Here is a 12,741-nt window from a genome sequence, read left to right on the forward strand (position 1 = left end):
GTAGTTGCACATTCTCGTTAGTAGGCTATACTACTATATACTGTAGTTGCACATTCTCATTAGTAGGCTATACTGTAATTCAGTCCCCGACTTTTCAACCCATATGAAGTTGCTTTGGCAATTTGGCACCTTCATTAGCAAATACTGTTAGAAAACATATTGCATTGTTGTTAATGATTTAGGTGTATCAGCAATCATTTCATTGCAAATCTAGATTTAAAGTCTAAAAGTTGGTTCTGCTAATGTTACAGTTGATTTAATTCCCAGCTTAGGTTAGACAAGCCAATTCCTTGTGTGAACCTAAATCAATTTTGATCCTGCCAAAAGCATTGAGTCAATATCTTATTCCCACACTTGATCAGTATTTCTATGCATTGGCATCAGAAGTGGGTAACTGATGTGTTCCTCCACAAGAGTAGTCACACGTATGCATCAGTTTTAATGCGCCGTTTTCTCAATTTCAAAATGCAATTCAAATATTCCTAATATATATTTGAATATCTATTTGTGCATTATGTCCATAAGAAGGCAAACCAATACAATGGGAGACATAGGCTACCTACTTTTTATAGGTATATTCATTTCAAAATGAACATTTATTTTAAATGTAAATGTTGTATATAATGAACAACTTATTTTAATCACCATAGACCTCTTTCCTTGTCTCTCTGGAACGTGCAGGAGGTACAACCTGTGGCAAATTGCATCGTGATTACATACCTGGTTTGTAATTTGGCGTCTCAAATCCCGTCTTCTCTCCATTTTGGCATTTTTATTACCGTGTTTGTGGCGTCCTCTTCTTCACCCTCGTTGTTTGTTTACTTCCTGTAGTGCCTGCTGATTGATAGAAACGTCATCAGCACGCCCACTCGCTCGCTGTGAGTTCTCTGGACGACCGGCTTGGCTCAACAAGACATTACACAGACAGAGAGCTGAATGTTTAGGGGGCAGCTGCTCAAGCCCACGCAAGAGTGCGCGAGGCAGACAGCTGTGGTAGTGCAGCTTTTCATTTCCTTTTTTTTTCAACAGTCTATTATTCATTTTCACATTCAAATGTTGGTTGTTTTTTTTAATTCACATTTAGATTATTCATTGACAGCCCTACCAATGGTTTTGTGAAACTAAAAAGAGTGCAATATCTTCTCCCTAAAGGCAGGGTTAATAACTATTTCCATTATGCACTTTTTTATATATTGTTTGAAATGGTCTTTACACCCTGACAGCAGTAAACAACATATGGACACTGAAATAGGAGCAAAAAAGATCCTTTGTAGGTCATCTGTAGCTGCTGTAATCCCTTAAACGCCTACCTATTAGTGGCCGACCGATATATCCGCGGGCCAAAATTAGGCATTTTCCGATCTATCGGTATCGGCATTTTTTCATTCGTCAGAATTATTTATAATAACAAATAAATGATTCTAATAAATTAATATTTAAAAAACGGTCAACAACGTTATGAACACAGATTCTTTTTTTGTTAATGTATTTTTGTTCAAAGAACTTTAAGTTTCATATCTTAAGTTTGTATTTTATACCTTTTATTTATCTGAGCTTTAATATATTTTGATCTTCTGTTCTGTTGTGACAGTAAAACAAATTATTATCATATATTAGTGAGAACTCATAAACAACTACAAACAACGAATGCTAGGGAAATCTGTTTATGTTCTGTAACTGTTTCTGTATTTTTTTAAATATAAATCCGCATTGGATTATTAAATAACCAAATATTTGTATCGATATCAGCCTTAAAAATCCTTTATTGGTTGGGCTCTACTACCTATCACTGCCTCTCGGTTTGCTTGGAAGGAGCGATGCCGCATTGTTAGTAGTAGGCATGTTTTTTTTTTTACACATTCAGTATGATATTAGGTGAATTACTCGGATACAAATCGATACAACATAGTATTGCAATATTTTCCTTGGCAATACTGTATTGATACACCGAAGCTGTACATAGAATATTGCAATATGTTTAAAATGAAATAATGTGACATTTTAAAACAAACACACACACACACAGAGGCACAGAGAGTCTACTCTCCTAACATTTTGTTGCATATTAATGGTTAAAGATTTTCTGGTTTCAACCTAGAAGGGTCTTGTTCATCAGTGCAGCGATAATAACAACAGACTGGTAACATCTGGTTCACAACTGCAATTGCTAACTTGAATTTTGTTTGCAAGACCTACACATGGCTACACTGTCAATACGGAGTACAGTTCTGCTGTTTTAGACTAGCCTGGGATTTTGATACCAAGAAGCTCCAGTTAATCTTGTGTACCTTTTTTACAGTACTGTTACAATGTAGATCAAACTTGGTAGCTACAATAGAATTCCCAAGTGGCATCAGTCCAGATGAATGTTTATTTTGTTTTCACGTTTATTTTAAGACTGTGACAAGCCTTATTGCATGGATTTAAAGATGCCTTTCAGTTCATTGCCTAAATGTATTCTAACTCTTGAAAATAAAACTCTGCTTTTATAGCTTTGCATTTATTTTAATTCTAAGTGACATTCATGCATTCTCATGCTCAGGGTCTGAATAAATCTTTTAACAAGTGCAGTATACAATCGCTCTCAAGCACTCCCAGCAACTCCTTTTTTATTATAGTAAAGAAATACCATTGTTTTTCTTGTGCAAAATTGTTTACTTTATGTTTGTATAAAAATAGACCTATGTCCAGTAGACATATATAATTAATATGATGTGAAGTCACAGCGGAACTCACAGCTGATTGGCCATTAGTTATTTTGATGTGTTATAGAATGCTGTGATGCCATATACCATAGACAATTCCAGTCTATAAGACCTTTCTAATTTTATTTTATTTTTTATTTTTGAGGGATGAAAACTAAATTTTTATTGTAAAAATGTACAATTAGAGTACGTACATCACACTGTAAATGTGTAAATTCAATTTACAACAATATTAAATAAACAATATATAACCAATTTGGTGTTACGGAAGCTCATCAAAAACATTCTTATAACAGTCTATACATTTGTTGCTTTTTTATTATTGATCAGATAAAGTGATGTAAGAAGTGACTTCCATAAAAAAGAGGGAATAATGGATAAAAACCTAAGAACATTTGTTTATGTAGAAAAATGTTCCTACTAAAAACATGGAATTCCATTGCCAGGCAACAGCCAAGCCCCTTGTCAACTTCCTGTCAGTTGATGTCATTTACATACACTGCGACAGGAAATCAACTTGGGGACATAGAGCATGCTTATGTTAAACACTCTGAAAAGGCCCGGGGGTCATGTGACTTGACTGTTTATGCCGCCATTTTGGCAGGAACGTAAGTGGCAAAATGTCTAAAACCTACGGCTTACAAAAACAGACCTGTTTTCAGGTGTGTTGAATGCATTCATATATATATATATATATATATATATATATATATATATAGTATATAACATTGTATGTGTGTTGTGTGTAGATTATGTATATATATATATATATATATATATATATATATATGTAGTGTCAAATCATAAAGTAAGTTATCTCAGGACACTTTACATATAGAGTACATCTAGACCACACTCTATAATTCACAAAGACCCAACATTTACCCCCAAAAGCATGACAGTGGTGAACAAAAACTTTCTTTAAGGAGCAGAATCCTCAGACAGAACCTGATTCTCGGTGGACGGCCATCGGCCACAACCGGTTTGGGGATTGGTCTGTTTCTGGTTATTTGGTTTGGTGGTGTAACCCACCTACTTTTCTAAACTACTAACCCTGGTCCCTGATCCCTGCCCACAGAGCTGGTAACTCTGTAGCTCTGAGCAGAACCAGTCGGACCCTCTGTTCTGGCTGACTGGAGGTCAGCGGCTTCAGACCGGGGGGCCTCCAAAGACCAACTGCTTTCTCAGCGCCCAATCTCTGCCTTTAGACAGGGATGATATTCTGCACCAAGGCTGACTTTTTGGAAAGACACTTCAGATATGGTATTAGGGGACCCCTAAGGTCTATATAAAAGCATCCAAAGAGCACCATGTCATGGGACCTTTAATTTAACATAGGGCTGTGCAATCAATCACATTTTTACTTGTTATTACAATTTTAGCACATTACCTTTTGCAAGTAAATTCTTATTTTATCTCGATGTTCTGAATAAAGGGAAAAAAACGGGAAAAGTATGAAGGGAAATTTCGTATTAATTAATCCGGATTTCAATATTGACCAAAATAATTGTGATTATGACGTTTTCCCTTACCGAGCTTTAAGACTACTAACTATTCTTCAATTAGTCTCTGTTTGTTTGTTTCTTATTGTCAGTAGTTTAACAAGCAAGCTTCAATTGATCTAAGTTAAACTGACCACACTGTCAGACAAGCACTCTCCCCGGATAAGATGCCGATCGGCTTCATGCTCACCAGTAGTGGCCTCTATCAAGACAAATATTGACAGAAGATAAACGCGGCTATCAGGGAGCCATAAAAAGCTGTAAAGCAAACACTCACTGTTAGACTCAAACAATGCAAGGTTTTGTCAGAGCCCTCAAGAATGAAGAACATATGCTCTATGAAGCACGATCAGCATAAGGGCCATATTGTGACCTGAGGTCAGAAGGCCCATCTGATTTAAATTGCCTAGTACATGTAAGCTATCACACCCAGCTCTTCATGCAGGATAGCTGCTGTTGACCACTGTAATCAGAGGCACTTGCTGCAGGCCTGCTGCTGCCCTCTGTACTGTGTAGGACAGGCACATAAGGGAAAAGCCTCTCTGCTTCATTATATGTTAGGAATTAAACTATGCACCGATTTTTTTCTTTACACCAGATGCTGATAGTTAATTGCTTCTCATAAGACTAAGCATCATTGTTTTCTGATGGGCTTTTTTTATTGTTCTTTTATAAAGGAATACTTCACGCTCAAAATGACCATTGGTTGATCAATCAGTCAACAAGAACTTGCTTCAAATTTGTGAAGAAAACTTAATTCTCTACTCTTTTATTGCATGCCTAAATGCTCAATAATATAAAACCTGTACAAAGTGCCATTCAATTTAGTATAATCTATGTCTTGTTTATTCAGCCGTATGCTCAGTACTTCCCAAACACGTTTTCAATAAAACCTTACAATTTACAACACTTCTGCTACTCATCCGCTACTGTAAGGAAGCTTGTGCAGGCGCACTACTCGTCTGTGCAAGTCTAGACCAGTAGTGTGCAATCGGGAGACTGTTCAATCGGAAGTGATGTAAATAGTAAGGTTTTAGTCAAAAAGCATGTGTTTAGAAAGTACTGAGCTTTTGATTGGATAAAAAAGACTTAGATTATACTGCACAAGTTGTGTAAGTTGTTAAATGTTGACCCCTATTTCTCCAATGCACTAAGACGTTTCTCCCTCTTTTGACATCTGTTTTTAAAGTCAACGTTTAGTAAATTTGGTGATTTGGGGCTTCATAGTTAAAGGATAGTTCCGGTCAAATCCAACACAAAGCTCTGTTGTTTGGAAATTAGGAGTGCTGTCAGTAGAGAGAAAAACAAAAACAATCGGTGCTGCCTACACCGTGTTACCCTCCTGCTAGAGTTAGCACCCAACAGGCTTAAACAGGGCAAGTTTTAAACATGTTTTTAGCATCTAAACATGATCAAAATGTAATTACAAGTGCATAGTCATGTGCAGTGAATCAATCCAATTGAACACAGGGAACCTGAATTCTGTAGATGTGACAGAAAGGCATACAAGTTGTTAATCCATACCTCTGTTTATTCCCCGTTTTCCGGTGAAGTCAACACTTGTCGATTTGTCAAACTCATACAATCCAGTATTAAAAAATTGATTTTTTTCCACAAAAAAACAATTTCTCGTTGTTGTGTCCTTAGTAATGACTATGTAGAAACGGGCTGAAACCTGACACCACAGTGGAGCCAGGAGAGCAGAGCAGCTCGCTGCAGCAAGTCAAAAGTTCAAGAGCCCACTGTTGCTTAGTTACCTATGTGCGATAACTCTTGAACTGCAACTCTACTGCAGTCAGTCGCTGTGTTCCCTTGGAAGGAATCACTGCCCATGGCTAGGCACTTGTAATGACATTTTGAACATGTTAAGAGGCTATAACCAGTTAAAAACTTGCCCTTTTTAAGCCTGTTGGGTGCTAACTCTAGCAGGAGGATACCACGGTGTAGGCAGCACCGATTGGTTTCACTTTTCTCTCTACTGACAGCAAACAACAGAGCTATGTGTTGAAATCGACCAGAGTTCTCCTTTAAGACTGGGTGAAGTCAAAAAACGTGTATTGTTGGATCTGTTTCTTTAACACTTTTCCTTCTTTCTCTCTTCCTCAATCTCTTACAGATTGCATTCATGACAGTCACACTCTTCCCCATCCGTCTCCTCATAGCTGCATTCATGATGCTGCTGGCTTGGCCTTTTGCCTTCCTGGCCTCAGTAGGGCGCTCAGAGGCCACCGTTGAACCCCAGTGCCTCTGGAGGAGGTGGGTGCTTTGTTATGCATTTGTGTGTCTGTCTGTCATTTTGAAGGGGAATTTTATATTTTAGGAAAGACTACAATTCTTACAAGAGATATCACGTCGGCAAATGTAGAATGCGATGGGCAGCTGGTCGTATAATGCTGTTTCCATTATGAATCGAACATCACATAGCTCGAAAAACGCTACTTAATGAACGTTACTTCAAACAGTAACACTAAATCTTTCTCGTAGACCTTTACACTTGTCATTGCTGAGTTGTCTGGAGTCACAGTTCAAGTTTTAGGTTAAATAAATCACAACCTATCTTTTTTATGGTGAGAAATTCTTGGGCATTGCTAGTTCAGTTGTTTGCCCCTCTCTCAGTTTTTTGCTCCGTACTAGGGCTGCACGATTAATCAAATCGTGATTTCACTGTTCAATTACATAACCGCAAAAAATATGCGATGTAAAGCTTCTGAACATCCACACAGGTGTTTTCAGTTATTCTGGCTGATTAGACTCCTTTCACGTTAAAGGTGGGCCGGAGCTTTGATGGGAACTTATTAGGTCACAAATTCTTTCTACCAATAAGGATGACAAAGTTGTCATTTTTCCCGCCCTAACAGGTGCAACAACACTAACAGTGCACTCAGGAAGATGTCAATCACTCAGTCTACCCACACCCACACAGTCCTTGAAAAGGTCCAACCAGCCACTTTAACTATCAACACCTGTGTGGGTGTTCAGCGCCTTTAAGTAATCAAAAAGGTGTGCGTGACACTAGTCTCTGTGTGGACTGCAGTCTTCACTTTACACCCTTCACTTTACCAACACTATCAACAACAGATGAAGCCACCGAGTCTTAAGAAGCTCTTCTGTTTCCGCTTTTCCCTCACACAGCCGCTATACTAAGTCACTAAGACACCACTCACTGTTTGCTCTCCTCGCTCGCTTCACCACTCATACACTGACGCAACTCATTCAACGCACTTGCCATTCTTGCTCTCACTAATGCCTGATTTATTGATCTGCGTTGAATTTATACAATGAATTAAGCAAGCACAAAACACATGACCAGTCAGTCTGTTTAGGCAGTAGTGTGTGTGTCGTGAATGGAGTTTCAGAAGTGTAGAGGGTTTCAGAGCATGCAGACTTTAAGAAGAGGTTGCACAATCATATTTTGTAACTTAATCTCTAGTTATTCATTTAATGTCATTGTTTATAATGGCAAAGAATAACATTTACTATTTTAATTAGAATTTTTCTTATTCTATTTATTTTATTTGTACTGCTGAGCAAAGGAAAATGTCTATTTAAAAAAAAAAATTGCAAATTTTTGTTTATGTATTTCTTCTACATTCATTTAACTTGAATTAAATCGGCAATACCATTACATTGTAATTGCGATCACAGTATTGCCAATCACAAAATGACTTGTCAAATGTGCAACCAGCATTTAACAACACAGTGAAAAATGTAGACACGTTATAAGGGTGTCAATCCTACTTAATTGTTGTAACACTTTTCATATGGAAGTGGCAAATATTAGATCTATTTTAGTGTTGCAGCTACCGTGTTTAATGGCATTCTTGGCAAATCCAAGATCCTGGACATCAATTGGTCTAGACTGATGACAGTTTAGCTTGTGACTCGGCCACGAAAAAAGAGGAGCGGGAGAGACAGAAAAGAGTCATAGGGGTAACTAACTTATACTAATTCTACATATACAGTGGAAAGGTGCCTTGCGGAGTGTTGAGTGTTTTTTGTTGCTGTCGGTGTTGTTTTAACTCTTGTCACTACTCACTGATTATTTTACACTAGAAATTAACTCTTACAACTACTGTGTCATGTCATTGGCTTGGAAGTATGTATCTATCATGCATAACATATCAGTGGTGGCAACTTTATTCCCATTTGCTGTTGAAATGAAATGTGCCCCTTACACATGCATGCTGTTTTCAGACTGGTGGACATAATTCTGAAGATCATCATGCGGGTCATGTGGTTTGCTGGCGGTTTCCATTGGATGACTGTGAAAGGGCGAAGGGCATTGCCTGCAGAAGCACCCATCCTCACCCTGGCACCCCACTCGTCTTACTTTGATGCCATCCCAGTCACGATGACAATGGCCTCAATTGTCATGAAGGCCGAGAGCAAGGATATACCTCTCTGGGGTAGTAAGTACCAAACGCATATTTTACTCTCATCATTACTTCTATGACAATGACCTTCATTGTAAGCGAGAGAACAATCTGATAAAAGTGACCTGATTCTTCATGACAGCATTAATGCACAAAGTACAGAATCTCTATGCATAGGCAATGATATTACCTAAACTTGTCCAGCCACATATGCGTTCCAGTTAAGTGTACAGTGTGTGCATTTTTGTAAAGGGCATGTCAGAACTGTTTCTGTGAATTTTCTCCTGTATCCGTAAATAGAGGGGATTTCCCAATCTACTTTGCAGAAATGATTTACAAGACTTGAAGCCAAGTACAGCTTGGCTAATGTTCTCAGTAGTGGTATACCTGGAAATGCACACAAAATGCATGCACACCTTGTTATGGTGGAAGCAGAAGGAATTTCAAAAACAGGACCATTAAGTTGTCAACTCTGTACCAACCGGCATAGTCCAAATGACATTGTTAAACGCAAACATCCACGGCATGAGGAAGCAGATATGAAATGTTCTATGTTTTAAGAGATCACAATCAAACTGCAGAAGTAAAACAACTCTATAGTTACTCACCACATCCTTACAATACTAAATGATATGAATCTAAAGATTAAATGTTTCAGCAACTGTCTTAACCTGTCAGGCATAATTGCCAATAATACCTATGAATTATTTTATATGGGGGGGGGATGTTTCATTTTGCCCTTAATGAATGGCCCCATTCATGAAAATGGTGATGTATAGACGTGCATCCTGTTCAACTCTTGAGTCTTGAGATTCATAACCGGTCATGTCTATGGTACACATCATTGTATTTTATATGAAAGTGTTGGGTAGTCCTCCAAGAGAGACATGCTACTCACTGGTATCTTTTTATCTATAAGGTTGTTGGACAACTGCCATCTTACCTTACATAACTTCTCTGTCCCTCAAAGGGACATTATCAGACTTGCTCTGCTGACTGGCTTTTGCCTCATGTTTCCTCGGCCTAAACTTGAAAAGATTCTTTTAACTTTAGTGCCCCTGACTCCTGAAACAAATTACAGCACTTCCTTAAAATCAACTCACTTGTGCCTTTTGGACAATTTAGAAATCTAGTTTTAAACTTGCAAACTTGCTTTACTTCTACTTTTCCTTCTTTACATAATTGTACTTTCTTTCTTATCCATATTATCATAATTTATTTATCAAATTTAGTCATCAATTCAGAAAGTTTTATTGTCTTTCTTACGATTGTGTTTCCACTTCTGTGTTTTGTTATTACTCAATGTCGTTGCAAATGAGGGCCGTCCCTCAATGATCTCAGGAGTCAAAATAAATGATAAATGAATGAAATCCTACCAGAACCTCATGGTCTCTGCATATTTAGTTTCAACCCGCATTTCTGACATTGTACCTACTAATTTATGTATAATGTTAGAGAAAATGGTATCTCACATAAAAACATCCACCCGCCGCTGTTGCCACCAAACTGTAAAAGGGAGACTGTATTATGACTTACCAGTTGTTGTTGTTGTTGTTGTATCACCACTGACCATTCAGCCAGCTAATTGGAGTTGCTGTCTGTGCATCAAACGAGGCCACATGCAGAATTCAAGTAGGCTTGCTCAGTTGCAGCCAGTACACACAGAGAGTTATGCCTTTCCCCCTACTAACCCTAACTCCTGCTATAGATTTCCTAGTCTGGAGTCCCTTCTCGCTCTGAAGCTAATCACTGTCACTCTCTCACACCTGCCTCGCCTCTCTGCAGAACCATAAAAAAAGCTTTTACGATTTTGTTTTTTAGTGTCATATTGTAATGTTAAAATAACATTCTGTAGCGTTTTTATTTATTTTTTACTTTTGTTTTTAGTTAAAGCAGTATTTACGGGCCAGCCAGTGGAAAGAATTCCTTTCATATGTACACTCTGTATGTACAGTTTGATGACTATAAAATCTATCCAACCTCTTCAGACCTAATTGCTGCAGCGTAAGCTTCTAACTTTTAATTGAAGCTGTGTGTGACCTTCTTACTGAACTACTTTAGTTTCTTCAAATTAAAAATTAAAAATAAAAACAGCAAAAAATAACAATTTGATGACTTTTTTTAGTCTTTATTTTTAAGTGCAAACCATAATCAAAGGTAGTACTTTCTCAATCAAAACAGAGACAGACCAATAGTTTCTTTCAAGCATTATACACTGCTCTGCCTAATATATGACCACGTACCGTTTCAGGAATATGAGCATGTCCACATTTTCTGGCAGTAGCGGAGACCTTTGGTCACTAACTATGTCTCCAGCAACTGAAAAGACAGTTGAAACAGGCAGTTGAATAACCATCAAACACTCTTTGTGGTAACCAATGCTTTTTTCTGCTCTTTTGCAGCAGTAAACAAGGAAGTAGATGTCTAGTATCGATTTATGACCATTTTAGGACACATTTTTTTGTTTGAAATGATTTAAAATAAATGTAGGCTTTGCTGTTGACTTCTGGCTTCTGCTCTGCACTGTGTATTGGTATTGCAAAGAAACTTTTCACCTGGACTGGAAATATCCTCACGTTTTAATATTGCCACCTCTACTTGCTTGTATTGCAGGATTGAGTGTACAGCTCTTGGAACTAATTATGGATGTTGAATATAATTGGAATAGTTAAAAAAAAAAAAGAATAATCGAATGCTTAAATTACTTCTCAAATGTATTTTTAATAAATGCGTTGGCTAACGTTAGCAAATCTAACCCTTCTCGCCTTGGCCTACCCACATATGAGAACAAAATTCTCATGTCTGATGAACAATAAAGTTAGCAGGAGTGAGCTACACAAGGCATTGTGAGATCTTAGGGTACTGTGCTTACAATACAGGTAGAAACGGAGTGTAAGGCTTTGACTGGGAATCAAAGGAAGGTTGCTTAATAATGCAAAAAATGTATTTGAAAAGTTACCTGTAGAACTTCAGTTTGACTAGTCAAGCTGGCCTTACAGTAGGAACGAGGCACAAGTATCTGGCCAACGAGTGGATTCCAGAATAAGCATTAAGATCTGATCAGCCAGAGTGACGTGCGTCTCTCAGGGTAACACCTAGAGCTCTAATCCCTTCGTGTCGGCAGACAGCTCACAGTTGGATTCAATTTCTACTTCTCATGGCCTCCCTCTCTTTTCATTTTATGTTACCCCCACTCTCCTTAACTTGTTGTGATTTCTGGATAACTAACCTAGAATATTCAAACCCAGTCTTGGTCTAATCACGGGTCACTCACTCACTCACTCACTCACTTTAATTTCCTTCTACTTTATTCCTTTGTGATCCAGCTCTGCTAAACAGGTGACAAATCCTGGAAATGCCTTCAATCTTTGCCCTGCATATTGTACACTATGCAAATATATTTTAGTAGAGTTCTCCTCTCATAATTTAACAACTTTATGGTCATTGCATTACTATGTCTGACCATTTTTTTTTAGGTTTTCTTGGTCTAACACAATCAAGTGGCTATGGTATGGGAAGTGAAAGAGGTGTCATGGTGTCACTCTGTCAGGCTGTCACACTGTTGTGTGTCAGTTTATTTCAAACCTTCAGCACTCAGGTTGTTGCAAAAAAAGTATTTTTGTTTTAAAATAGACTGATTTGTCTTTGTGAGGCACATACAGTTTGACTGGGTGGTAACTTAATTTAACTTAGCAATATTGATATTTTTTTGGGAATGTCTGGGTATTAGTTATGATGAAACAATTGTGGAAAAACTAGGGCTGTTAAAATTAATGCCATAATGGGTGCCTGGGTAGCTCATCTGATAGACCGTGCGTCCACAAATAGGGGTTTTCTCCTCAACGCAGCGGCTGTGGGTTTGACTCTGACCTGTGGCCCTTTGCTGCATGTCATTCCCACTCTCTTTCCCCTTTCATGTCTTCAGCTTTCCTATACAAATAACAGCTAAAATACCCCCCAAAAAATAATCTTAAAAAGAAGATGGTGGCTAACAGAAACAGACCTCCTTGAGCAGACATGAATAAATAAAAGGGTCTTTTGAATGGCAAATTAAGTTTCAAAATTCTTCTATATGGTTCTCTTGTCCAGACTAACGTTATTTGTATGTATTGTTGATGTGAATAGAGTTACCACCAGAGTATAGCGAGTCTCAAACACTAC

General features: G+C 37.9%; 1 protein-coding gene across 1 annotated transcript in view; it reads left to right on the top strand.

Annotated features, from left to right (window-relative positions):
* Window positions 1-12,741, top strand: part of LOC116690849 (lysophosphatidylcholine acyltransferase 1) — a 32,558-nt gene that overhangs the window by 5,242 nt on the left and 14,575 nt on the right. The window contains exons 2-3 of the mRNA XM_032518051.1: window positions 6,324-6,463; window positions 8,402-8,616. Coding sequence (XP_032373942.1) covers window positions 6,324-6,463; window positions 8,402-8,616 — 355 coding nt within the window. The remainder of the gene's footprint in view (window positions 1-6,323; window positions 6,464-8,401; window positions 8,617-12,741) is intronic.

The sequence above is a fragment of the Etheostoma spectabile genome, chromosome 6, assembly GCF_008692095.1.
Source record: "Etheostoma spectabile isolate EspeVRDwgs_2016 chromosome 6, UIUC_Espe_1.0, whole genome shotgun sequence".
NCBI lineage: Eukaryota > Metazoa > Chordata > Actinopteri > Perciformes > Percidae > Etheostoma > Etheostoma spectabile.